This window comes from Phocoena phocoena, chromosome 8, assembly GCF_963924675.1.
Source record: "Phocoena phocoena chromosome 8, mPhoPho1.1, whole genome shotgun sequence".
Classification (NCBI taxonomy): Eukaryota; Metazoa; Chordata; class Mammalia; order Artiodactyla; family Phocoenidae; genus Phocoena; species Phocoena phocoena.
In genome coordinates, this window is record NC_089226.1 from 4,582,287 (window position 1) to 4,606,046 (window position 23,760).

At 56.0% G+C, this 23,760-nt stretch overlaps 1 protein-coding gene across 1 annotated transcript; it reads right to left on the reverse strand.

Annotated features, from left to right (window-relative positions):
• On the reverse strand, positions 1-23,234 carry ADAMTS15 (ADAM metallopeptidase with thrombospondin type 1 motif 15). Its single transcript, XM_065882925.1, has 8 exons — positions 22,278-23,234; positions 11,278-11,410; positions 10,395-10,562; positions 9,934-10,217; positions 4,442-4,619; positions 2,548-2,729; positions 2,272-2,447; positions 1-775 (listed from the first exon to the last, which is right to left on the reverse strand). The coding sequence occupies exons 1-8, from the start codon at positions 23,232-23,234 to the stop codon at positions 1-3; spliced, it is 2,853 nt and encodes a 950-aa protein (XP_065738997.1).
• Positions 23,235-23,760: the final 526 nt, after the last annotated feature.

Sequence of the window (23,760 nt, forward strand, 5' to 3'; positions counted from 1 at the left end):
TCAGCACGGCCTCAGGACGCAGAAGTCCAGCTCCTGGGGCTTCCGGCGCAGGTTGCACCGGTCCCGGGCCAGCAGCCGCCCTCCGTGGCCCACGCACTTGAGCGGACGCCTCTTGAAGCCCCGGCCGCAGCTCTTGGAGCAGGGGGACCAGGCGCCCAGCTCCCAGGCCGGGCAGGGCTCCCCACAGGCGCGCGTGTCCGCCGGCCGGTGGGCAGCGTCGCAGGCGGATGCCCCGCGCTGCCCGGGGGGCCCGCGACAGTCCACGGGCCGCCGCTGCAGGCCGCCCCCGCAGCTGGCCGAGCACGGCCCCCAGCTGCCCGCCACCCAGCGCGCGGGGGCCCGGGCGTCCGGCTGCTCCACCTGATTGGAGAGGCTGAGGACACTGTTGTGGAGCACGGAGGGGGCCCGGGGGTCCGTGGGCGGCGAGGCCCGGTCCTCCCGGGGCTCCTTGGGCAGGTAGAAGGAGTAGCGGACCCGGGGCGGCGTCATCTTCCCCACGGAGAGCACCTCCACGGTCAGGGGCTCCAGGATGGGCCGCGAGGCCTGCAGGCTCTCCACTGCGGTCCCCGTGCCACTGTAGCGCAGCAGGCTGCCCTTCACCACCAGGTCCCGCTCCACGGCCGACACCACGAAGTGCCCGTTGAGCAGGTACTTGCCTTGGCTGTTCTTCAGGGCCAGGTAGTTGTCATCTCCGATCAGCCCTTTGTAGCCGCGCTGGCGGATGTCGATGCTGGAGGCGCCCGCCGGGATGGCGACCACGAAATTGTAGCCGTGCCTGCGGCGGCATAAGAGTAAGCGTTAGACCGATGCCTGCAGCAGGACCTCGCTGCCCTCCAACGCTGAGACGGGTTCCCCTTCCCAAACCCCGGGCAGGTCACGCAGGTGGCAGAGTACCGGGCCTGGCCCAGCCCATGGGTCACACAGACCGAGAGGTGGGGAGGCTGTGGGCACATCGGCCGCCCCCGGATACGGTGGCTGCACCTACTGCCTCCAGAGGGAGCGGAGAGGAAGGGGGAGGAGGACGGGAGGGGCCGGGGCTGGGGCTGATGCAGGGAGGTGCACACCCTGGGGTCAGGGACCTATACCAAGCCTTGGCTCGGGCACCAGCTCCCTGGTGGCTTCAAGCAAATCAGCCTCTCTGGGCTCCAGGGGCCTCATCTACGCAATGAGCAGGTTAAAAGGATGATGTCTCAGCTCCTTCCCACTCCACTAGTCTATGAAAGGGACACCTGCCATTTAGCCTGCGAAGAGAGTCCGGGGATCTACCTTTAATTCCCAGCCCGGTCTCCCCTGCGGGCCCCTGAGGGACAGCCTGCAACACCATCCGCCTGCAGCACCCGAGTGCCCGAGAGGTTGCACCCAGGGCTCGGCAGAGGGCACTGTGTCCAGGGGGTGGGCGAGGCTCCTGGACAGCCATCGAGGCCTTCCTGCCACCAGCACCTGGACCCCCAAGTCCTCAGAGCCAAGCACACCCCTCGACTGAGACATTAGGGACTCTGCTTGCCCCTGCTTCTTCCAGAGCTTGGGTCCGGACTTTGCAAGGAGCACATCCCCCTGAAAATAAAGGGAACGTGCTGGACCTTGGAAAGGCAGGAGCCCAGGCTCAGCAGAGACATTTCTTCGGCTGATCTGGGCACCCATCTCCCACGAGGGGGCTCCCTCAGTCCCAGCCGTTCGCTCCTCCGTCTCCCTGCAGTTTAGTGCCATTCTCGGCTTAATCCTGTCCCCAAGGCCAGGGCCTCGGGCTCAGAAAAAGGGGAGGCTGTCACATCTGTCCCCAGGTATGCTTTGTTATCATCATTGTGAACGTTTAGTGAGCATTTATTACGCAGCAGGTACTATGCTAAGCATGTCACTTGAATTAACTCCCTAATCCTCACAATAGCGGGACATGAAATATATTAGCATCGTACTCACTTTACACGTGGGGAAATCTAGAATTCTTGAGATTGCGTCACTTGCCCAGCTTCATCCAGAAAATGGGGAACTGGGACTTGAACACAGGTCAGTCTCACTCTAGAGTTCTAGACAGACCCTAACGACTCTGCCAAATGCCTGAGTATCATCTCCAGCTAAGTGACATCCTAGTCAAGCCTTTGTCTTTGTTGGAGGAATGAATGAACGAATGAATGGCATACTTGTAGCCGAGCATGAGTGGCCTCTGAAGCAAGGGTGCCGACCAGGATTTGACATTTACTCCATCTCACCCAAGCTTCCGACGCCTGGGGGCAACTCCTTCCCTCCCTCCGCCCCCCAGGGCTCAGAACTCACATGGGCTTGGTGAAGAGTCCTGACACCTTCTTACAGCTCTTATTGTCTCCCCCGCACACCCCACATTTGTCGAACTTCTTCTTGGAGCCCAGGTTCCCGTCGCAGCCAGCCTTGATGCACTTGCCTTGGACGCAGACCGAGGTGGAGTCAGGGGTACACAGTGTGCCGTCCACCACCTGCAGTGGCCCAGGGTGGGGAGAAGAGGAGTGGGGGCAGCTCAGCCTGACGCTTCCCAGGACGCTGCCCCTGCCCGCTCTCCTGCCCAGGCTCACCCACCTTCGGCGCCAGCGCGTAGAAGTAACCAGTGCCGTTGGCTCGGCAGATGAGTTTGCACTTGTCCCGTGGGGAGATGCCCGAGTACTTGGGCACCCAGGCCACGGCCAGGCTGAGCCGGTTCGTGCTACGGTTGTAGCCGTTGAAGGCCTCGCACTGCTCCTCCCGGAAACTCTTGCCAGAGGCTGGGGAGGGGGAACACATGCAGGAAGCTAAAGGGAGGGCCAGCTGGGGAGAGGGCAGAGGAGAGAAGCCCCCCAGGGGTGCTCCACCTCACCCTCAGCCGGGGCGTCCTCATCACTGAAACCACCCCACCTCAGAGGACCAAGGCAGGCGGGGACCAAAGGATGCGGGAGACAGATGGTAACACATCCCGCGGGCAGTGTGGCGCCTCCCCCAGTGGTCTGGCCTTAAGTTCCCTCGAACAGGAGTCCTAAATAGAACCCCCCAGCAGTCTACTGAAACTGCGTTCAGAACGTTCTTAAATGCATAAAATACATAGATTACAAAGAACACCAATTATATTTATATGCAACTATCAATATATTTTGAAACATATTTGTGATTTATGTGCTTCCTTGTTAACCCGTTAAATAACAAGATCCAACAATGAGTCTAAAACCCACTGTAACTGTGAGCTAGTGATGAGCACAAATGCCATTTTAAGGAATCTGCAACAACTGAAAACATGCAACACATGAAAATACCCATGATTTCTAGTGGCAGAGCCACAGGTACTGTGACTAGCATTGTAGTTTGTTGCCTAATTAAGAGAAATACTAAATTTGGGGTGGAAAGGTTAGTAAAAACTACTAAATTTCTAACCGAAGGAAATACTAAATTTTAGATTAAAAGGTTAGTAAATATAGAGATGTTATTTTCCTCCCACCCAAGTTCATGAGGCTTGGATAAAGAATTCCTGCTTGGGGGGCTTCCCTGGTGGCGCAGTGGTTGAGAGTCCGCCTGCTGATGCAGGGGAAACAGGTTCGAGCCCTGGTCCGGGAAGATCCCACATGCCACGGAGCAACCAAGCCCGTGTACCACAACTACTGAGCCTGCGCTCTAGAGCCTGCGAGCCACAACTGCTGAGCCTGTGCGCCACAACTACTGAAGCCCGCGGGCCTAGAGTCTGCAACAAGAGAAGCCACTGCAGTGAGAAGCCCGCACGCTGGAAGAAAGAGCAGCCCCCACTCAATGCAACTAAAGAAAGCCCGCACGCAGCAATGAAGACCCAATGCAGCCAGAAAGAGAAAAAGAAGAAGGGAGGGAGGGAGGAAGGGAGGTAGGAAGGAAGGAAAGAAGGAAAGAAAGAATTCCTGCTTGTATACAAGTAAGAATGGTGTCTGAGTTTGAAACTGGGCTGTACCTATCCCAATCTCATTAAAAATAGCAAGAAACTGAGAATGTGGAAAAGATGTAATTTACTTTTATCCCAGCAAATTACAGACAGCTGATCGTGGTCTACAGGAAAGTCAAACAAGGGATATGTAACAATTCCTTTCTTTCTAAACCATATTATTTCCATTCTGCTATTGTTATTGCAAAGGATTATTCTCAGAAAACAAATTAAAAGCTAACCTATTTAAAAAAATAAAAAATAAAAAAAATTTAAAAAGCTAACCTATTTAAAAAAAAAAAAAACTTCTGCTTATGAAGATGGGCTTGTCTGTGCTTAACTAAGAGGGTTCTAGTATCCTGTCCCCTTGGGCCATCTAGACTCCCAGCCTCAGCATCAGAGGAAGACAGCCCTGGCAAAGGTGGCTAGGCCAAGAAATGATCCCAAGGTTTCTGCACAGCTGCACGTCCGGACTGTGCCCTGGGAGTAAGAATCTCGACTGCAGGAGCTCTGTGGCCTCCCGCCCACCTCCCCAGCCCGGCCGCGGCCGCCCCCGCTCACCTGAGCTGGGGCAGGACTCCAGGCTGCAGGAGCGGTATTTCACCCTCACTCCCTCGCAGTACTTGCCGCCGTTGGCGGGGGCGGGGCTGCTGCACTGCCTCCGCGCCAGCTGCACGCCCCCGCCGCAGGTGCGCGAGCAGGGCCCGTATGGCTCCCACTTGGACCAGGAGCCGTCCACCTGCGAGGAAGGGTCTGTTACGTCCCTGCGGGGTCGGGGCACGGCACCCACACGCTGAGCCCGCACAGGAGCCCCTCGGGGACAGCCTCCACCGTGCCATGCCACCGGCACGAAACCCACTTCGTGCCACGAGGGAGAAAATGAGCAGCAAATGATCCTGCGCCTGGGGCGCACACGACACTTCAGCCCGTCGATTAGCGAATGCCCACTGCCCCCACTTACACAGGAGGCCGCGCGCAGGACAGGGCTCCTGGCTGCGGAGTCAGGCAGGCAAGCTCCACCCGGGCCTCTGCCCTCGCCACATGGGTGGCCTTGAGCAGGCAGAGGAACTTCCTTAAGTTTCAGGTGCTTCGTGTGCAAAAATGGGGCCAGCACATCGACCTCGGGTGTGAGGTCAGACGGAAGATTTAAATGATGCAGCGTGTGTGAAATGTCCTAGCTCCGTGCTTACCACGGCGAGGGAGCTCAGGGTTTCTCTTTCTGTGTCGTTAGTGACCTTACAAAAGTCTCTGAGTCTAAAGGATGGCCAGTAAACCGTGTCGCCATAGATATCTGAATATTTTTATTTGGAAGGTTTCCATAATTCAGACTTTTCACCAAACCAGACTGGTCTTCACCTCAATCCGGGGTTAAACTTGAGAAAGTTTCACTACAAGCAGATGTAATGTTTGTGCTGAGAGGAGATAAAGACAGGAGGCTATTGAGCAATCCTGAAACTGTTTGGCTTTGGGGTGAATTATGCAGTGTTGTTTTAATTTCAAGAGGGTGGAGAAGGGAGAGAAAATTTACAGTCTTCATTATGTTTTTCTTAGGATGACAGTAAAGCCAGTTCTCAGCCCTGAATACACACGAGTTGGGCAACAGGGCCCAGGTGTACGAGGCTGGTGGAGAGGCTGTCACAGGTCACCCAAAGCCGCGAACCTGCACGGAGCCCGTCAGGAACTGGCTGCAGGTAAGGCAGATACCTTAACTTAGGTAGATACTCAGAGTTTCGTCCTGAGGAAGGACACTTTCCCTTAACCCTGCTTTCTCCACGAACCATAGCCCACCTCATTCATGCCTTCCCTTCCTCAGAGAATCAGCCACACCTGCTCTTTCTACCTGCTCCCTCCTCCGTGCCTTGCAGTACGGGCTCTGTCCCCATTGCACCACGGGAACTGCTCTCTCAAAGGTCAGCAGTGACCCCTCTCGAAGGTCAGCAGTGTCCCCTCTCAAAGGTCAGCAGTGACCCCCCCTAAAGAATGAAAGAGTCCGTGCCCAGGCCCGTGGTCCCCAACCTTCAATATTTAACTTTGCTCCTTTGGCTTCTGAGACGATGCTATGCTTTTTTTTTACCTGGCATCACTTCTTCCTACCCATTCCTACAAGAAACACTCCTGCCATGTGCCATTCAGTCACTCATTTGCCAAACATTTGTTGAATTCCTACCACAAGCCTGGCACCATGTACAGCAAACCCCTGCCTTTGAAGCAACTGCATCCCAGCGGGGAAGACAGACCATAAAAATAAGCCTGCGCACATAGTGTCAGATGGGGTTAAAGCAGGTGTTTGGAGCGGGAGATGGGGAGGGCCCTGGAGAGGGGGCTGCCCTGTGTTACAGGGGGCATGGAGGCCTCACCGCTGAGGTGACATTTGCACAGAGGCCTGAAGGAAGTGTGGGAGTGAAGCATGTCGATACTAGGGAAAGAGCGATCCAGCGCAAAGACCCTGAGGAGGCAGCAGGAAGAGCTGAAGACAGAGACGGGGCTCCTCGCTGGGTCTGCGCGAGAGGACCTGGCTTGCATTTCAAAGGATCGCTCTGTCTGCTCTGGAGGGAACTGTCTGTAAGGAGTAAGGTCAGAAGCAGGCGGACCGGTGAGGAAGCAGGGGTGATAATCCACGGGGCAGGGGGCGGTGGCGTGGAGGGGGTGACAGCAGAGGAGGTGGTGAGGAATGGTTAGGCTCTGCATCGATTCTGAAGACAGTCCACAGGGATTGCTGGACGCGAGTCCGGGGCAAAGAGGCGTTGGCCTGAGCGCATGGAAGACGCCAGAGCAGGTGTCGGGTGGTGACGAGGGCCTGCATTTTACAGATGTCGTATTTAGGACGGTCATCGGTTATCCAGATGGGGCGATGGAGATCCAGGGAGACAGGCAGTGTCCAGGAGAGAGGTCTGGGCAGCAAACTTGGGAGTCTTCAACATGTAGACGTAAAGGGTGTCTACGGCCAGCGATCTAGATGCTCCACCTAGGAAGGTGGCGTGGATCTTGACAGGGGCGAGGACCGAGCTCTGCAGCACCCACCCCAACACTGGAAAACAGGAGTGTGAGGAAGGGGCAGCTGGCGGGGAGGAGGGAAACCAAGGCAGGTGAGTCTGTGTCCTCAGGGCAGAGAGCCATAGCCGGGTCAAATGCTACTCGCAGGTCAGGCAGGAATCACCGAGCAGCAACGTGCAGGTCGTTGGTGACCTTAAGAAGAGTTATTTCAGAGAAACAGGAGGACTGAAAGCCTGTTTGGAATGCGCTCCAGAGAAAAGTGGCAAGACAGGCGTTGGCGAGAGCCGGTTCATACAACTCTTTCAAGGAACTTTGCTGTAAAAGGGAGTCAAGTAGGGGCTTCCCTGGTGGCGCAGTGGTTGAGAGCCCGCCTGCCGATGCAGGGGAGACGGGTTTGTGCCCCGGTCCGGGAAGATCCCACATGCCGCAGAGCGGCTGTGCCCGTGAGCCACGGCCGCTGAGCCTGCGCGTCCGCAGCCTGTGCTCCGCAACGGGAGAGGCCGCAACAGTGAGAGGCCCGCGTACCGCAAAAAAAAAAAGGGAGTCAAGGAGAGAGACTGTGATACATGAGAAGAGGAAGGATCGTGAGAAGTTTAGTTTGAGGTGGAAGAAACTACAGCAAGCATGCATCCTGATAGGGACGATCTGACTCAACACAGGGGACAATCTGATGCTGCAGGAAAGAGAGGAGATTGACAGGGTGCTTTCCTTGACGAGACGGCAGAGGAGAGCATCGGAGTGCAAAGCACAAAGCCTGGCCGCAGGTGAGCGTGTGGGCAGCTCGTCCACTGTGCAGGAGGAAAGGCAGCACCACGGGCGCAGAAGCAGGTCCGACGGTGGATGCGGTGCTGGGAGCTGGTGGGAGTTCACGTCTGATAACTTAAATGCTTCGTTTTTCTTAGGGAAAGAGGAAGAAAGGTCACAGGCAAAAGTGAAAAATGAGGAAGAAAGAGCTGGTCATAGAAGAGAAAAGTGAAGATGTGAAGTAACAGCTTAGGTGGTTGGGAGAGTGAGAACTCAGGAGATAAAACGTGATGTGACCCCTGGGCAGGCCCACCGCAGTGTCCAGGTCATTGATTCAAGCTGAGGCCAGCGAGCAGGACTGCGTGTGCTTCTCCGGCCATGTTCACCTACGCTGGCACCACTGAGAAGGTGAGGGAGTCGGATGCCACCAGGGTGGTGGCTTAGCCCAGTGAGTACGAGGAATGGGGACGGGGGTAGAGGAGTGTACGTGAAGGAGTGGTTCCAACAATGGACCACGGTGTCTCACTCAGTAAGAGGCTGGCGAGGGCCTGAGAAGCCTGAGGGACGATGCAAAGATGTCAGGTCGAGGGACTGTAGGTCAAATGGGATTGAAGAATGGCCGGAGTCCCAAAACTGGAGGGAGTGAGCTGGGAAAATCAGGCTTCAGTGGACAGAGTGGGACCCCTGAAATGAGATCTCTGGGGTGACTCACAGGACAAGTTTTGTGCTTTGACTTTAGCTAATGAAGGCAGGGTCCTCCCTAAAGGGCCAGGGTGGAGGAGGGACAGTTCGCTCAGAAAGAAGGTTGAGGATAGAGTGGGTTTGGCTCCTGATGGATTGAGAGGTCCAGAGAGCTTCCCCCATCACATTTCCTGTATCCAGTATCCCCCTAACCAACCTCTTTATCCTCTGACTCATCTTCCCAAGAGGAGGAACTGGCAGTGACCGGCCTGTCCTCAGGACCTTCCAGCCTCAATGCATCAGGCTGGTGGTCAAGGCAACGACATGTTAGTAGCGAACCACCCCCCCAGAGATGGCCCCAATGGAGTGCCCATCCACGCTAGCCTCCAGCTCAGCCCACCACCCAGACTCTGCTCCAGTAGCGAACCACCCCCCCAAAGATGCCCCCAATGGAGTGCCCATCCACGCTAGCCTCCAGCTCAGCCCACCACACAGACTCTGCTCCAGCTCTGCCTGTTGAGACCCTCCTCATCCCTAGAGGCTCTCTTCAAATCCCACCTCCTCACCAAGGCTTTTTCAGGCCCTTCTAATCATCATTAATCTCTCATCCCTGCTCTCCACGACACGTTCTCGCACTCTGTCTCAACACACAGCACACACCCCTCCGCGTCTTGGATCACAGTTACATTTCTAGCTTCCCCACTAGACTGTGAGCCCTCTCTGACATGGCCCATGTTTCATTCGTTTTTCTGACCACCACAGTACTTTACCCAGGTCCCTGAATAGAGCAGGTTGTTGCCTAATGAATGAATGAAGCTTTAATTAAACATATATTCCCAGAACACGGAAGATTCTACATAATTCTGTACCGTGCCCATCTCCGGGCAATGGATAAAGTGCTTGGTGAATGCTTTTTTATTATTGATCCATGGCCTCTGAGTACATAAAACCCCAAAGCAAGCCCTCCCGTGGCCAAGGCAGGGGCAGGAGCGGGCTGGACAACTCCCGCCAGGATCAAGGGAGAAGATGGGCCTCTTTCTTATTCCTTTTGGTGGAAAAGCGCAAATCCCTTTGCTATCCCAACCCAAGATCTGGAGAAAATAAAGTTTTTATTATATTCGAGAGTATTTGGATTCTGAATTTGTTCCGGTTTGGTTGCTATTCCTGTTTATTGAGAAAAAATAACTTTTGTTCATTTATGTTTCAACTTCAAAAACGACCAATCACAACAGAAACTGAAGCTTGGTTCGGGATGTAACAAATAGGGCTCTGAGCCCGGCTCACCTTGAGCCCACAGCTCCCTGGCCATGAAACACCCGCTGAGGGCGGAAAGGAAGGAGCGGGCAGTAGGCCAGTCCGAGCTCCAGGTGTTGGGCTCCAGAGCTCCTCCCGGGTTGCAGCTCAGGGCCGGGCCCGCTGCCCCTGGGAAAGCACCCCACCTGCCTACGGCCTCACCAGTTTCTCTGACCGGCCTCATCTTTTCTCTCCGGTTTCGGAGTCAAGAAGGGGCCAGGACCACAGCCAGGGCAATCAAGGCACAGAGCAGCTGTGTTACGGCCACACAGCAATGTGTGCCGGGGCTGGTCCCCAGGGCAGGTCCCCGGAGTCCACCCCCCGCCCCCCAGCCCACTCACCCTGTGCTTGCCGAGGCTGCGTCTCTCCACACAGGCCCCCTTGAGGCAGAAGCTGCCGTCCCCGCAGCTGGTGCCGTCGGCCCAGGGGAAGTGGCGGGTCTGGCACAGCGTCTGGCCCTTGGCCTTGCCGGTGCACCACAGCTTGCTGCAGCGCTGCATGTAGGGGCAGGGCTTGGAGCCCACGCCGAAGGCCAGCTCACACTGCTGGCTCAGTGGGTAGCTGGCACCCGGCAGGTCCTCAGGCAGGGGCACGGGCTTGCTGGGCTCGTCCAGAAGACAGTCGCCTGCAGGGGGCCGAGGGCGCTCATCAGGGGCGAGCCAGAAAAGTGGCCGTGGCCAGCGCAGGGTCTCGACGGGAGCGGGGATGAAGCCAGGGGAACGGAACGGGCCCTGTCAGACGCCGTGGGTCACGCGGCACAGACGGGACGGGGCCGAGCCCGCCTCCCCGGGGCCCCGCTTACCGTGCCCGCTGTCCAGGAAGTCAGTGACGATGGCAGCGCTGCAGGCCGACCAGGGGTTGGCCCGGTCGATCTGGATGAGCGTCGGGGACATCATCTGGTTGCCCCGGAGCTTCCCGAACACCTCCTCGCACACCTTCACGTTGTCGTGGGGCATGTTGAACACGTGGCCTGCGGGGGGAGGCAAGAGGCCTCAGAGGGCGGCACGCGGGTGAGCGTGGAGCAGCCTGAGGGGCGGGTGGGGGGCGGGAGCTAGAGGACCTGAGTCTACGGCTTTCAGGCGGGTCATTTCTGCCTAACGGTAGATCGCTTCGCAAGTGTCCTCAAGATCACGTTCCTGGGGACTTCCCTGGTGGCGCAGTGGATAAGACTCCATGGTCCCAATGCAGGGGGTGCAGGTTCAATCGCTGGTCAGGGAACTAAGATCCCACGTGCATGCCGCACCTAAGGAGCCTGCGTGCTACAACTAAGGAGCCCACAAGCCGCGACTGAGGAAGCCATCTGCCACAACGAAGGCCCCGTGCAACCAAATAAATAAATAACTATTTTTTTGAAAAAATCACGTTGGGGTTTTATTGCTGTTATATTAAAACTACAGAGAGAGAGAGAGCACGATTTCACGGGTCCTGCCCTGCCCATCGGCTGTGGGCTCAGTGAGGACAGCAGGGTAGGGCCCTAGTTGATGAGACACTCTGACCGCTGACCGACACAGTGCCACCGGCCACCAGGGCTGGGGCGGTCGGGAAAGTGAGCCATCACCAAGGGCGACTCTGACCCTAAGGAAGGAGCCCAAGGGAGCACAGATAGACGCCCACCCCTGCCCAGAACACCCAGTGCAGACCCAGAAGGGCACTCTCCTCCCTCCCCCAAGAGCCCCCAGCCTCACCCAGCTCGTGGGCTGTGGTGAAGGCCGAGGGAAGCCCGTCGTCCTCGATCACGGAACAGCTTCTCTTGGGGTCGCACATGGTGCCCACGTCAGCCATGCCCAGCGTGTCACAGGTGGTGGCCCCGCACAGGTCCTGCCCAGGTAGGGGAGAAGCAGAAGCCGGCCAGAAGTTAGAGACGTACCAGAAGGACCAGATGGGAAGGAGGGGCACTCACCCCGCTCCGGGGTGCAGGCCCGGCACTTCCCAGCCAGGCCCTTTGCCCAGGAGGGGTTCCAGGGCTGTCATTCATGGAATGCACGCAGGGAAAAAGCCTCAGGAGGGAAGCTCGGTGGCTTGCTGAGAAGATGCGTCCCAGATCCTACCCAGGGAGGACCTGGGAGGAAATTAGGAGGTACAGGATTACACTGAAAGGACCGTTGCTTTCTACAGACACAGCCTTCCAGCCCCGAAAACGGCGACTCCCCAGCTGGGTGAGGTTCCGGTTGTGGCTAACTGGGCAGAAGGGGGTGGAAGGTTGGCACCACCCCAGCCAGGGTTGGCTCTGGGAGCCTCATCCTTGATGAGGGACTGCCTTTGGACCACCATGAATTAAGCTCAGATTCTCAGCCAACGAGTCACTGGCCAAGGGCCCGCCCTGCCCAAAGCCCGGCTTCCGCGGGCTGGGAGTAGGCAGAGAGAGGCAGGGACAAGCCCGGATGCAGACCCAGCTCCACTGGCCACAGAGGCTTGGGGGACCACGGGCTCCACGGCCGCTCCAAAGAAGACAATTACATGAGTCGTGACCTAAGCAGGAAGGTCCCTCTTTCTGTACTGAAAGAGCCTGCAGCGGGGCCAGAGCCTCTGGCAGCCCGGATAGAATACTCTTCACGGATGTGGAAGGGTCTCCTGGGGGCACAGCTCGCATGACTCAGGAGCATCATGGGCCAGCAACGCATCCAGGCGCCTTCGGAGCCCGGAGAGATAGGATGAGACACCTGTACACATTCTGCTCCTCCTGAGAAGACACTTTAACTGGGTGACACTGGTACTTTCTACACCACATCCCTGCCTTTAACGTGGTCGGCATCTGACAGTTTACACGAAGCTGACGTGCAGCATCTCGTGTGATCCCCACCGCAGTCTGAGGAGGCAGAGGTATTATTACACCCATTTGTCAACGGTGCAGACCGCGACTCATATCACAGCTAATCACGGTGGCGACTGAGTAAATGCTGACACTGGGCCTGCACCTGACACACACAGCGCTAGAGTAATGACGGCACCATCACCCTCCACAGACACCTCTTCAGACTCCCCTGAAGCTTAGAGAAGCTCGAGTCCCGGTCAGGGTCTGAGGACTGGACAGTCACCCTCTGTCCGCTTCATCGCAGCTGTTTACTCAGCGTCTCCTGAGTCCACGCACTGCAGGTGTTTCCCCCGGGAGCCCAGGGGCTCACACAACAGGCACAGAGAGCTGTCCTCAGCTGTGTATCTCCCTAGGGTGTATGTGTGCGCGTGCGCGCGTGTGTGTGTGTGCATGTGTGCTGACGTGGGGAAAAGGTGGGCAGCCAGGGCGTGTAAGGGGGACCAGGGAGCATAGGAGGAAACGTGGTCACAATACAGAAAATCAGCAAAATTTAATCCCAAGCGCTCAGCTGTTTACCACCTGAGCAGTCAGACTTGGCTTCTCACGGTCAGGTGACAGTCACACCTCCTCACGAGTTCACAGGGATTCTGGCCAGAGAGCTTCCAGGGTGATCAGACTGAACCCGAGGGCACCCGGGTCACTGGCGGGTAAAAGGCTGTCCCGCACTTGCTCACGGCTCTTCTGTCCCTTCTGGGAGCCCCCGGGGGCACCTCGAATTCCGGTCTCTTCCAAGTCCCCTTCCCTCTCCAAAGGCTCACTCCCCAGAAAGTTCTCCCTCCGCCAGAGTCCTGAAACCCAGAAAACACCTGCTGTCAGGACGCATGGGGGCTGGCGTGGGGGAGGCTCACCTGACCGGTGGTTGAGGGAGCGTGGCCGCCCAGGAGCAGGCTGGGCTGGTGCAGCGGCCTGGGAGCGGAGGACGGAGGGAGGCAGGAAGGCTCGTGCAGGGCCAGAGGGAGATAGGCACGAGAGCACAGGAGCCCACAGACGTGGTCGCCCCTGAAAGTTCTAGCCTGGCGGTCACAGCCCGTAGGGAGAGCCTGCAGGATGAGCGTGTCACACTGTCCCCAGGCCACCATGTGCACCCAGCACTGGCCTTGTGTACGAGAGGGCACAGCAACAAGCACCAGGAAGCCCAGAGTCTGGTCCTGGCCCATCACGCCGCAGGTGTGTCCCTTCGGGCAAGTCACTCCTGTCCCCTCGTTCTCCTCCTCTGGGGAAGGGCCAGCTCCCAACTAAAACCCAGATGGTCCCAGCACCTGAAGCCTCTGCTCCTTCCCGATCCCAGGGTGCTCAGCCCACCCCCACCCCCACCCCCTGGCCTCTGGGTTATAAAAGGAGCGCCCAGAACGCTCTGCCTGTAGAATGGAAAGAACCCTAAAGCTGATCTGGTCTGCTGACCCACGCTGTGTAGTTGATAAAATTGAGTCACAGAAACGTGAAGTCACTCACATGGAGATTCAGAGGCCCATCCCCTGCCCTGCTCGGCGGAAAAGGCTAGAGCAGAGTGAGAGCTCAGGCCGGAGTCCGGCGGCCGCGGGGCCGCCTGCCTCTGTGGTCAGGAGGTCCTTAAAGCCAAAAGCCGCCTTCCTCTCAGCGAGTGTGGATTCTCTCTGAAGCAGACATGCAGCTGCAGGCCCTTCCTGGCCAGGAGCAACCTGTTCTTTCCATCAAGAAATCCCAGTTTCCCTGGATCAAACAAGAACAAGGCAAGAACCGGCAAACTTCCTGAGGGTCGGACGCAGCTGACGGCAGCTGTTCCACGGTACCCAGCCCATCGCTGTGGGAAGACCAGCTGCATGGGGTCAGAGGTGCTGCCCGGCCCTCTGCCTGGCCCTTTGCCCTGAGTCAGGACCCAGATGGAGCCTCCCTGGGCCTCCACGCTTTGAACTCCCACAGGTGGCTGTGCAGGGTCCCATGGTGCCTCGCTTGTGGCCCTGTGTGTCTCCACCCTTCTGGAACGAACTCAGATGCACTCAAGCTGCCTTAACCTCTTCAGCTCAGGCACTGGTCTCCAGAAACTGAAACGGTTCTGGTTCCTTCCACCTGGAGGGCATAGGCACCGCCCAGCCTAGCCCCTCACTATTTCTGGTCATTTGCCATTTCTTGTAGCTGCAACTGACTTTCCAAATGACCCAAGAATCATCTTGGCCGACAGCTTAATCCTCCGGGATTATTCTTTTCTAATTGTCTCTTTTTATAAAAATAGTTTAGGACTAGAGCCACATTTTGGAAACAAATCAATAAATAAGGATAACACCTCTCAGCTGCCTTCCTTACGGCCTTCCTTCCACCTCCTCTCACTTCCCCCGCCATCTGCTGAGATGCTCGTGTTTTCAACGGTAGGAAGAGAGGGAGACCCACAAAAATCAAGCACATTCATCTTTTTAATGTGGCAGAAGATACCTGTTCTGATGGAGCCAACTTCCTGCTCACACCGAACTCCTACGTGTGCGAGCCAGCACTCACGTTCACGGCCACGTCACAGCTTCCAAGAATTCTATTCACAGAACTTCAGAGCCGCCCTCTCATTCTGCAGGTGAGGAAACTGAGGCTCTGTGAGCTAAGATCACTCCCCCAAGGCCATGCCGCTATGACGTAAAGAATGGGGTCCGCATCCATGCCTCTTGACACCAGGCCAGCAGTGGCCTTTGGTCTGGATGGCACCACACGAGTTAGGGTATCCTAATCACTGGTGAAACCACCCTGCACTTGTATTAACACTACCCCACAGCTTGTCACCCAGCTGAATCTCTCAGGCGTCACTGGATTTCTTCATCCAACTCAGAATCCACTTCTGTTTGTAATCTCCGAGGATGGGAGGGCACGGCTTTGTTAGAAGAAAAAAAATCTAGCAGTTCAGTGCCTGGGCAGTGTGACTCAGGACGCCTGGAAGAAGAGGTTAGCTCACCCAGGCAGCTTCTATCAGCAGATTCCACTGGGATATAAACACCTCAAGATATACAAAGTGGTATCCCAGCAAGAGATGGACGAAACCAAACACGAATTACATCACCGAGGAAGCAGAGCAACCTCACCGCGGGAAGACCAAACAACTTTCTCCAGAAGCTGTCACTTCAAGGAAGGGTGCGTACCACGTCCAACAGTAGCTGGCCTTCATGCACAGATGATATTCTGAGCGCTTTACCTGCTCACTTACAGAATCCTCACAGCAGCTTTATGAAGGAGATGCCATTACCAGGCCGCGTCCTACAGATGAGACCCGGAGAAGATGCGTAACCAGCCCAGGGTCAAACGGCAAGCCCAGGTTAGACTGGGAGGGAGGGGCCGAGGGAGGGCTGAACCCAGGCAGTGCAGCAGCAGAGCTGGGCCCTCCTCACCCTTACATGCTACTTCCAGGGCACGCGGTCCCAAAGAACGAAGGGGCTGGGGGGTCTCAAGAGGGCAAAGTCATCCATTCCGGACCCTCTGCCCCCAGAGCGCTGGTGGGTCACAGGTGGGCAGAGGCCGGAGAGGCCCGGGGAGAGGGGAAGGCAGGATCCAGGATCAAAGGCCACGAGTGCTCTGGGAACGGGCTCTGCGCCAGGTCCCAGCCCCACACCTGCACAGACACACTGACCCCAGCCCTGCCGTGCACCATCTGCCGGCTCCTCCTGGGCAAGGCCTGATGGTGGAGAGCGAAGATGAAATGCCCAAGAACCCGAGGCTCCCTCTCCCGGCCCTGCAGCCTCAAAAGCTGGATGAACAGTCCCCAGGAAGGGAGGTGAAACTACCTGAGCACTCAGAGCGCTGTGGTCCTTTCACTGCATCAGCACCTCCCTCCTGCGAACACACTGAACAACGGCGACGTGCGTGGGCCCATCGGAGGGGCTACAAAGGTGTAGAGAGGTCCTGCCCGGAAGATCAGTGGGAATGGCAACTGTGGAGCCCAGAGTTTCCACACAAATAGGAAGGGTTGGGCACACCTGCAGGGGGATGCGGCAGAACGCTTTGAAGCAGGGCCGTCTCAAACCTAAGCTCTGGCCAGGGACCCATCGGTAATGACTGGACAGCAGCAAACATACTGAGCAACACTAATGCAGCGATGGTATCAGCTGCCATAACTCGGCACCAATTCTGGAACCCTCGGCAGCTCGTCCCCTCAACAGCTCTGCCAGTCAGGTACCCTGGTCATCTTCATTTGTGTTTCAGATGAGGGGAGAGCAGTTCAAACAGCTGATTCGCTCACTGTCATTGCTAAAAGTGGAAGTGCCAGGATCCCAACTCAGCTCTGCCTGACTCCGCGCCTGTGCTCTTTCCATTGCGCCCTGCGACCCGGGCACGGTGTCACAGCAAGGTGAGCGTGAGGGCCCCGCGTGAGGCCAACATCTACAGAGACGTTGAAGGGCAGGACCTACCGAGGGACCGACCTCGCTGGCCCTCCTGACTAACCAGAGTTTAAAAAAAGAAAGAAAAGATTCCAGGGCACATTCCTCCCTCCAAACTTCCTCCCCACCCTCCCCCATCACTCCCGGCTTGCTTATTTGCTGTAAGTAAGAAACGGGGCAGAAGAGCTATCACCCTACAGTCCAGGGAGAATCATCTCTCCTCCCCGCTCCCAGAAGGAGTTGGGTTGAGTTTCCAATTAATGACAAAGATTTACAAACTATTAAATGACAGATCTACAGCTGTCTCTCTCTCTCTGCTAACATCTTCCTCCGAGACCTGACTTCAAAAACGCTTCTCACAAAAGACAAAAACTCTAATTCGAAAAGATACATGCACCCCAATGTTCATAGCAGCACGATTTACAATAGCCAAGACCTGGAAGCAACTTAAATGTCCATCGACAGATGAATGGATAAAGAAGATGTGGTATATTTATACAATGGAATATTACTCAGCCATAAAAAAAATGAAATCATACCATTTGCAGCAACATGAATGGATCTAGAGATTGTCATACTAAGTGAAGTAAACCAGACAGAGAAAGACAAATATCATATGATATCACTTACATGTGGAATGTAACAGAATGATACAAATGAACTTATTTAGAAAAAGAGAAATAGACTCACAGACATAGAAAACAAACTTACAGTTACCAGAGGGGGAAGGGGTTGGGGGAGGGATAAATGAGGTGTTTGGAACTAACATATATACACTTACATATGTTTTATATATATATATAAACATATAACACATATGTACGTATATAAAATAAACAACAAGGTCCTACTATATAGCATAGGGAATGATACTCAATATTTTGTAATAACCTATAAAGGAAAATAATCTGAACAAGAATATATATATATATATATGAATCACTTTGCTGTACACCTGAAACTAACACAACATGGTAAATCAAAAAAAATTAAAAGATCCTGGTGACTTCCCTGGTGGCACAGTGGTTAAGATTCCATGCTCCCAATGCAGGGGGCCCAGGTTTGATCCCTGGTCAGGGAACTAGATCCCACATGTATGCTGCAACTAAGAGTTCACATGCCACAACTAAGGAGCCCACAAGCTGCAACTAAGGAGGCCGCCTGCCACAACTAAGACCCAATGCCACAAAATATGTAAATATTTTTTTAAAAAATTAAAAGATCCTGACAAAATTATGATTCTTTTTATTGTGTTGGGAGATGTGTGTAAAATCCATATTATTATTTTATTATTAGCATTTCTTTTGTCAGAACACTAAATTTCACTGCCATGCTGCAACTAGTTGATCATGGAAAGAACTGGCCTCTGTTTCAAATGAGGGTCCACAATGTGGATCCTTTCTGCACAGTGTAGAATACATATACATCCCCACAAAACCCAAGGCCAGAATGGGAAGACGAGCGCCAGCCTTGGGACGTGAGAGGAGGAAAGGTGAGAGCATGAGTGAGGAGAGGAGGAGAAGAGAACGAGGACAGGGAGCCTGCCTTGATGACCCCACAAGAGGAAGAAGACAGCACGGAAGAAATCGGGGAGAGAAGGGGACGAGGGAGCAGCAACCACGGTACTCAGTGCGGCAGGAAAAACCAGTAAATGAAGGAATAAAACCCACAAACTATGAATCCTAAAAAACAGCCAGTCCCATGGAGGAAATGTCACAAATAGCAAACCAGAAGGTGGCCTGAGGAAGGGCCTCCTGCAAGATAGAAAACAAGCTTCCTGTCCCATCACCACCACCTCCTTCCTCCTTGCCTTTCCTTCGGTCCAGCGTCTGTTTGTCCCTTGTTCTCAGCTTCCAGACTGCAGTGTTAAAGAAAATGACCCCCCTCTGGGCTTCCAGAAGACAGGGTCCGAGCCTTCGCCAGGGCACTTACACAGCATTGTAATGGGTTGTTTCCTTGTCGGGGTCCCTGACACACAGTGAATTCCTGGAGGCCAGAGGCCACATCTTAGGAGTATCTGTAGCTCCACAGCCCAGGATAGTACCAGAAATAATAGATGCTCAGTAAGTGTTACGAGAATGTATGGATAAATGAATGGAAGCCAGTGGACCACGAAGTTGCCCAAACAGCAGAGGCGCTAGACCTAAAGAGAGAGAAGACCCGGAGAAGTGCGGTCCCACTGGACCACTGCCCAGCACAGCAGAAGTCACAGAAACTCCTCCTCTCAGAAACAAATGTGCACATGGAACGGCTGGCTCTCATTCTCCACACATCCTGGTTCCAGTCCTCTGTGACCTCACCCTGCTGTTATGAGCTGGAGGCTGATCGCTTCGCCGAATCTAACGTGCACTCTTGCTACGGGAATGGACTTATTCCGAATCTTTAAGGAAACTCCTCAAATTGTCAAAATCCTTGCTGTAGGATCCACTGTTTCTCCTTTGTGGGCAGTAAAGGATCCTCCCTGGGTCTCATCTTCCCAGTGTTTTGATCTCAATACCCCACAGCCCTCCATCCGCCTGCCAAGGGGACAGCAGGCTCCCCACAGCCTGGCCCGGGCTTGTTTCCACCGCTGCAGCTCTGAGACGTCAGAGGGGAACTCCACGCCTGCCGGGCCTGACCTCCTCCTGCTCTCTGCTGGGCACCCCGGCACCGGGAGCTCCCTGGAGCTGCCCTCACCTCTTCCTCACGGGAGGAAGTACTGTCCGGCCAAGCCCGACCCCTTCCTAACTGCTTCCTCCCCGTGAGAAACACAACCAGAGTGCAATCAGAAAGAGGCAATCGCCATTTTTCCAATTTCTCTGGGGCAACCAAGAAATAGGTGACTCTAAAGGGACTTCCCAGGAGGTCCAGTGGTTAAGACTCCCAATGCAGGCGGCCCGGGTTCGATCCCTGGTCAGGGAACTAGATCCTGCATGCCACAACTAAGAGTCCACATGCCGCAACTAAAGATCCCGGACACAGCAACGAAGATTCCACGCGCTGCAACTAAGACCCGGTGCAGCCAAATAAATAAATAAATGTTAAAAACAACAACAAAAAAAAACCGGTGTCCGTCAGTTCAAGGTCCTTTAGAGACAAACGGTAATTTACAAAATAAGCACCTTTCTAAAAAACGTCTTATCCAAATTATATATATTCTTCTCAAAGTTTCGTTTGAAAAAGCGTGGATTACACCACTCTTCCAATAAATAGGGTTTAAGCAGAGAAGCTCACACATCTGATTTAAAGGATTACTCCCCACCCTTACAAAGTAAGACAAAAGTCCCTCTTGCGTTGGAGCAGAGAGGAGGCCCCAAGTTCCTGGAGACCACGTCGGCCTCCGTCTAGAAAGAGCAGCTGCGCGCTGGTGTTCTCATCTCATACTGTACCTTCCCCGGGGAGCTCAGGAATGAGCCGTTCCTGAGACTCTGGGAATGCAGCAGGCCCTGAAGTCTGTACCGGCCAGGAGGAGGAGAGACGTTTGCTCTGAAGCGTGAAGCGCATACCTGCATGATGGGCCTGCCGACACAGCCTCCCCACTCTCTGGCTTTGCCCTCTCCACGCCTAAGGGAAAGACAGCTTCTAAGAGTCACACCATGCACATCCCATGCACATTCCGACCCAAGTGGTCATACATCTTGTACCCGTTATGCGTGGTCAACATAGCCCCCTAGGGGAGGTCTAGCACACACCACTGACAAACAGAAGCTGTCACGCTGTTTGATTGCCTCTTCTTCAAAAGGCGGGTCCTTCTGACGGCATGGCCCGTATTCCCAGCAGGAGTGCTCTTCCTACGGCTGGTTCCAAAAGTCAGCCTCACCACCAGGCAGTAGAGACGGAGGTCTGTTACTTTAGACCAGTGAATGGCCTCCACAGGGGCATCCCAGGTAGCAGATGGGGCAACAGCTGCTTTGCCCATTAAGAGATCCTGTTCTTGGCCTTTGCTTTTTCCCCAGCCATCTGACTGCTGAGTTGGGCTGTGTGCAGAGGTTGAAGCCACCTCCTTTGCAGCTTCCCCGTGACTCAGGCAGTGCTTGTAGGGGCTGGGCAGTGACAGCTCCACAGACCTCAGTTGGAAGAATGAGCACAAGGAAACGGAATCGGGCCAAAGGCCTCCCTAGAGGAACCAGGTGGTGGGAGGAGAAGGCTGGGAAAGGAGGAAGCTTAGCTCCAGGAAGGGACCAGCTCTGCCAAATGGGTTAGTGGGGAAGTCTTCAGCTCCTGTTCCAGCCCTGTGTGCGCCAGTCCATCTGGATACGGTGGAGAGTCAGGGCCCCATAGGTACCCAAGGATTCCTTGCCACCCCCAGAAGCCTGCGGTTATGATGTCAACAAAACAAGAGCCCGGCACAGATTCAAACCGCAGCCCCCCACATCAGAGGGAGCAGCAGGTCACGTGGATGCTTGCTTTGCTCCCAGTCTCCTGTACCTGAGAAATTTCAAGAATTCAAAAACACAGCACTCAGTCCCTGCAACATCTATGAATCTAAATTTTCAATAGATCCATAGCAAAAGGCAGAGCTGCTTTTCTGATTTGCTTTTTTGATCTGTCTGTCTAATCCCAAGACTCAGTATCTTTCCAACCCTGCAGCTGGGATCTCCAGATGCTCTGCCCCGAGCTCACTCCACTTCCGCACTGCCGGAGCCAGGAGATGGAGCCTTGTAGCCAAGCCCCATCATAGGAAGTGTCAGTGAGTCTGGGTCACGAGCAGCCCCGCCTGCTCTGCCCAGAGCCTACATCAGGACACAGGGTCACACTCCACCGACAGGGATACGGGAAAAGTGAAAGAGACGTTCTCAACTCAGCTCTAAGTGAAGCTCCGCTTGAAACTCCAAGCCTCGAACGGTTTGCCTGCTCCGAATGGACCAGAAGCTCCTCAAAGAGGAGACAGGCCCAGCACAGACAGATGTAAGAGAAGCAGCAAGGAAGGCGGAAATGCTGCCTGTACTTGACTGGGTCTCCATCCTTTCACTGCAACCCACGAAAAATCCCAAACGAGCCCCTCTATCCCAATCCAGCTTTCCCAGGCCCAGGACAGAGAGAGGATAACGGCATGTTACCCACGAGAAAAGCACCAGGCGCTCAACTTCCAGGTCCACAAGCAGAAAAAAGGAAGCCTCGTAAGGATACGTCCGAAAGGACTTAGACGCCTCCTTACAGTAGGGGCGGACCTCGCCAACACCATCCTCAGAGCGCCTCCTATCTGCCTTGGAGACAAACGGCGGCTCCGGGGCGGCAACTTCCTGGGTTCCGGCCCCTCGGCGCTGGATCCAGGAGGCGCTCATTGGCCGCGCCGGGCCTACACCTTCCGAACGAGCAGGCGTTCCTCTGACCGCCCACGTGCATCCCTATGCACAAGAGCCAGGGCTCCACCGAGCCTAGGAGCCGGCTCTCCCCGGAAGATCCCGAGTGGCAGTCGGAAGAGATCAACGAGATTTCAACTCGGGGGTGGGGGATGGAGGTGACTGCGCGCCACAGAGGGCATTTAGAGAGTTAAGGGCAGTGACCTCCCCCCCCCCAAAAAATGGAGGCTATCTGGGTCCAAAGGGGTGACAAATCAACTCACCTGCCGGGTGAAGAGGATGGCGGTGTCCCAGTACTCAGGGTGCTTGTCACTCACTTTGTTCAACTTCTTCTGCCACGCGCAGAAGTTGCGCAGCGTCAAGGCCGCGTTGCCCGTGACCTTGGGCCCCGTGTCGCGGTCTCCGAGAAGCAGCACCTTGACCACGACGATGTTGATGGGGTTGAGGATGCTGGGATGGCGGTAGAGTCGCGCCGCCGTGGCCAGCAGCGTCAGCAGATAATGCTCCAAGTCCGCGCCGTGGAACTTGACCATCGACTCGTCCGCCACCACCAGCGTCTCCACGTACCGCGGGATAGACACGAAGCGCTTGGCGCGCCCGGACCTGCGCGGGCTGCGACCCTCCCCTAAGCCGATCCGCTGAGGCTTGTAAGGGTCCAGGGCCTGCAGGATGGAGGGGTTCCAGCCTGAGGCTACCCCGCAGCGAGACTTGGGACCTGCGGGAGGCCCGCCGGGGGTGCCCCGGCGCTGCAGGAGGTGTGCGCCCTGGCTGTGGCGCTGCGCCGCCGGCGCCCTGGCGTTGGGCAGTGGGCTAATGACGTACTCGGCGCCTCGGTAGCCAAAGGCTCCGCGTAGCCCCCCGCACAGGCTCAGGGCGGCGAACGAGTCTGGCTCGGCATTCACGTCCCCAGAGTAGAAGCAACGTCGCAAGTCCGGAGAGCTCCCGATGAGTCCCTGGAGGGGGACGCCCAGATGCTCAGTGGCGAAGGCGGGCGCCAGGAACTGAGCATCCGGCGTCAGGTGTAGGTAAAAGTCCTCCTGAAATGCTGTGATCTGAAAAATGAGTCCCTGATCCCCAGAGTCCTCGGGACCCCGCCAGTAGTAGTGGCGGCCGTTGATGTCCGGGTCCAGTTGGATGGGGACCACCACCTCTCGCTCTGGCTCTGAGCCTCCAGCGGGTGCCCCGGCGAGAGCCAGCGTTAAGATGCCCAGCAGAAGCATGGCGCCGGGCAGCGCACAGCAGCGCTCTGGGAAGGGCTCGGCCGGCTCCCCGGCCGCCGGCACTGTCTCCTCGCAGCCCGTACACCGGAACCACCGACGCCTGGGACCGCCCGCAGCTCCCAGAAAGGAGAGCCCCGGGGAGGGAGACTCCTCGCAGAGCAGCGAGCGTGCACCGGGCAGTTCGCGCCTCCTACCTGTGCCTTTCCAAGCAAAGCGCGCCCTGGGAGCTTAAGTACAATCGCTGTCAAGTGCAAGGACGAAGATTTGCAGCCGAGAACTAGAGGGAGGTGTCGGCCGCTCCTCCGAACCGCAGCCGCTCCGCTCGCAGCGCCGCAAACCAGGCGCTGGGCGAGCCTATTAAAGGCCCCCTCCTCTTTGGACTGCCCAGTCAGCGCCCTCCCTCCCTCCCCTCCCTCCCAAAGCTTGCAGCCTCCTGGGGCCACCGAAGAACTCGGTCCCGCCTCCCGAGCGGAGAGCCACTTGGCGGGGAGGGAGTGGCGTTGATCTGAGGCAGGAGGCGTGGGCT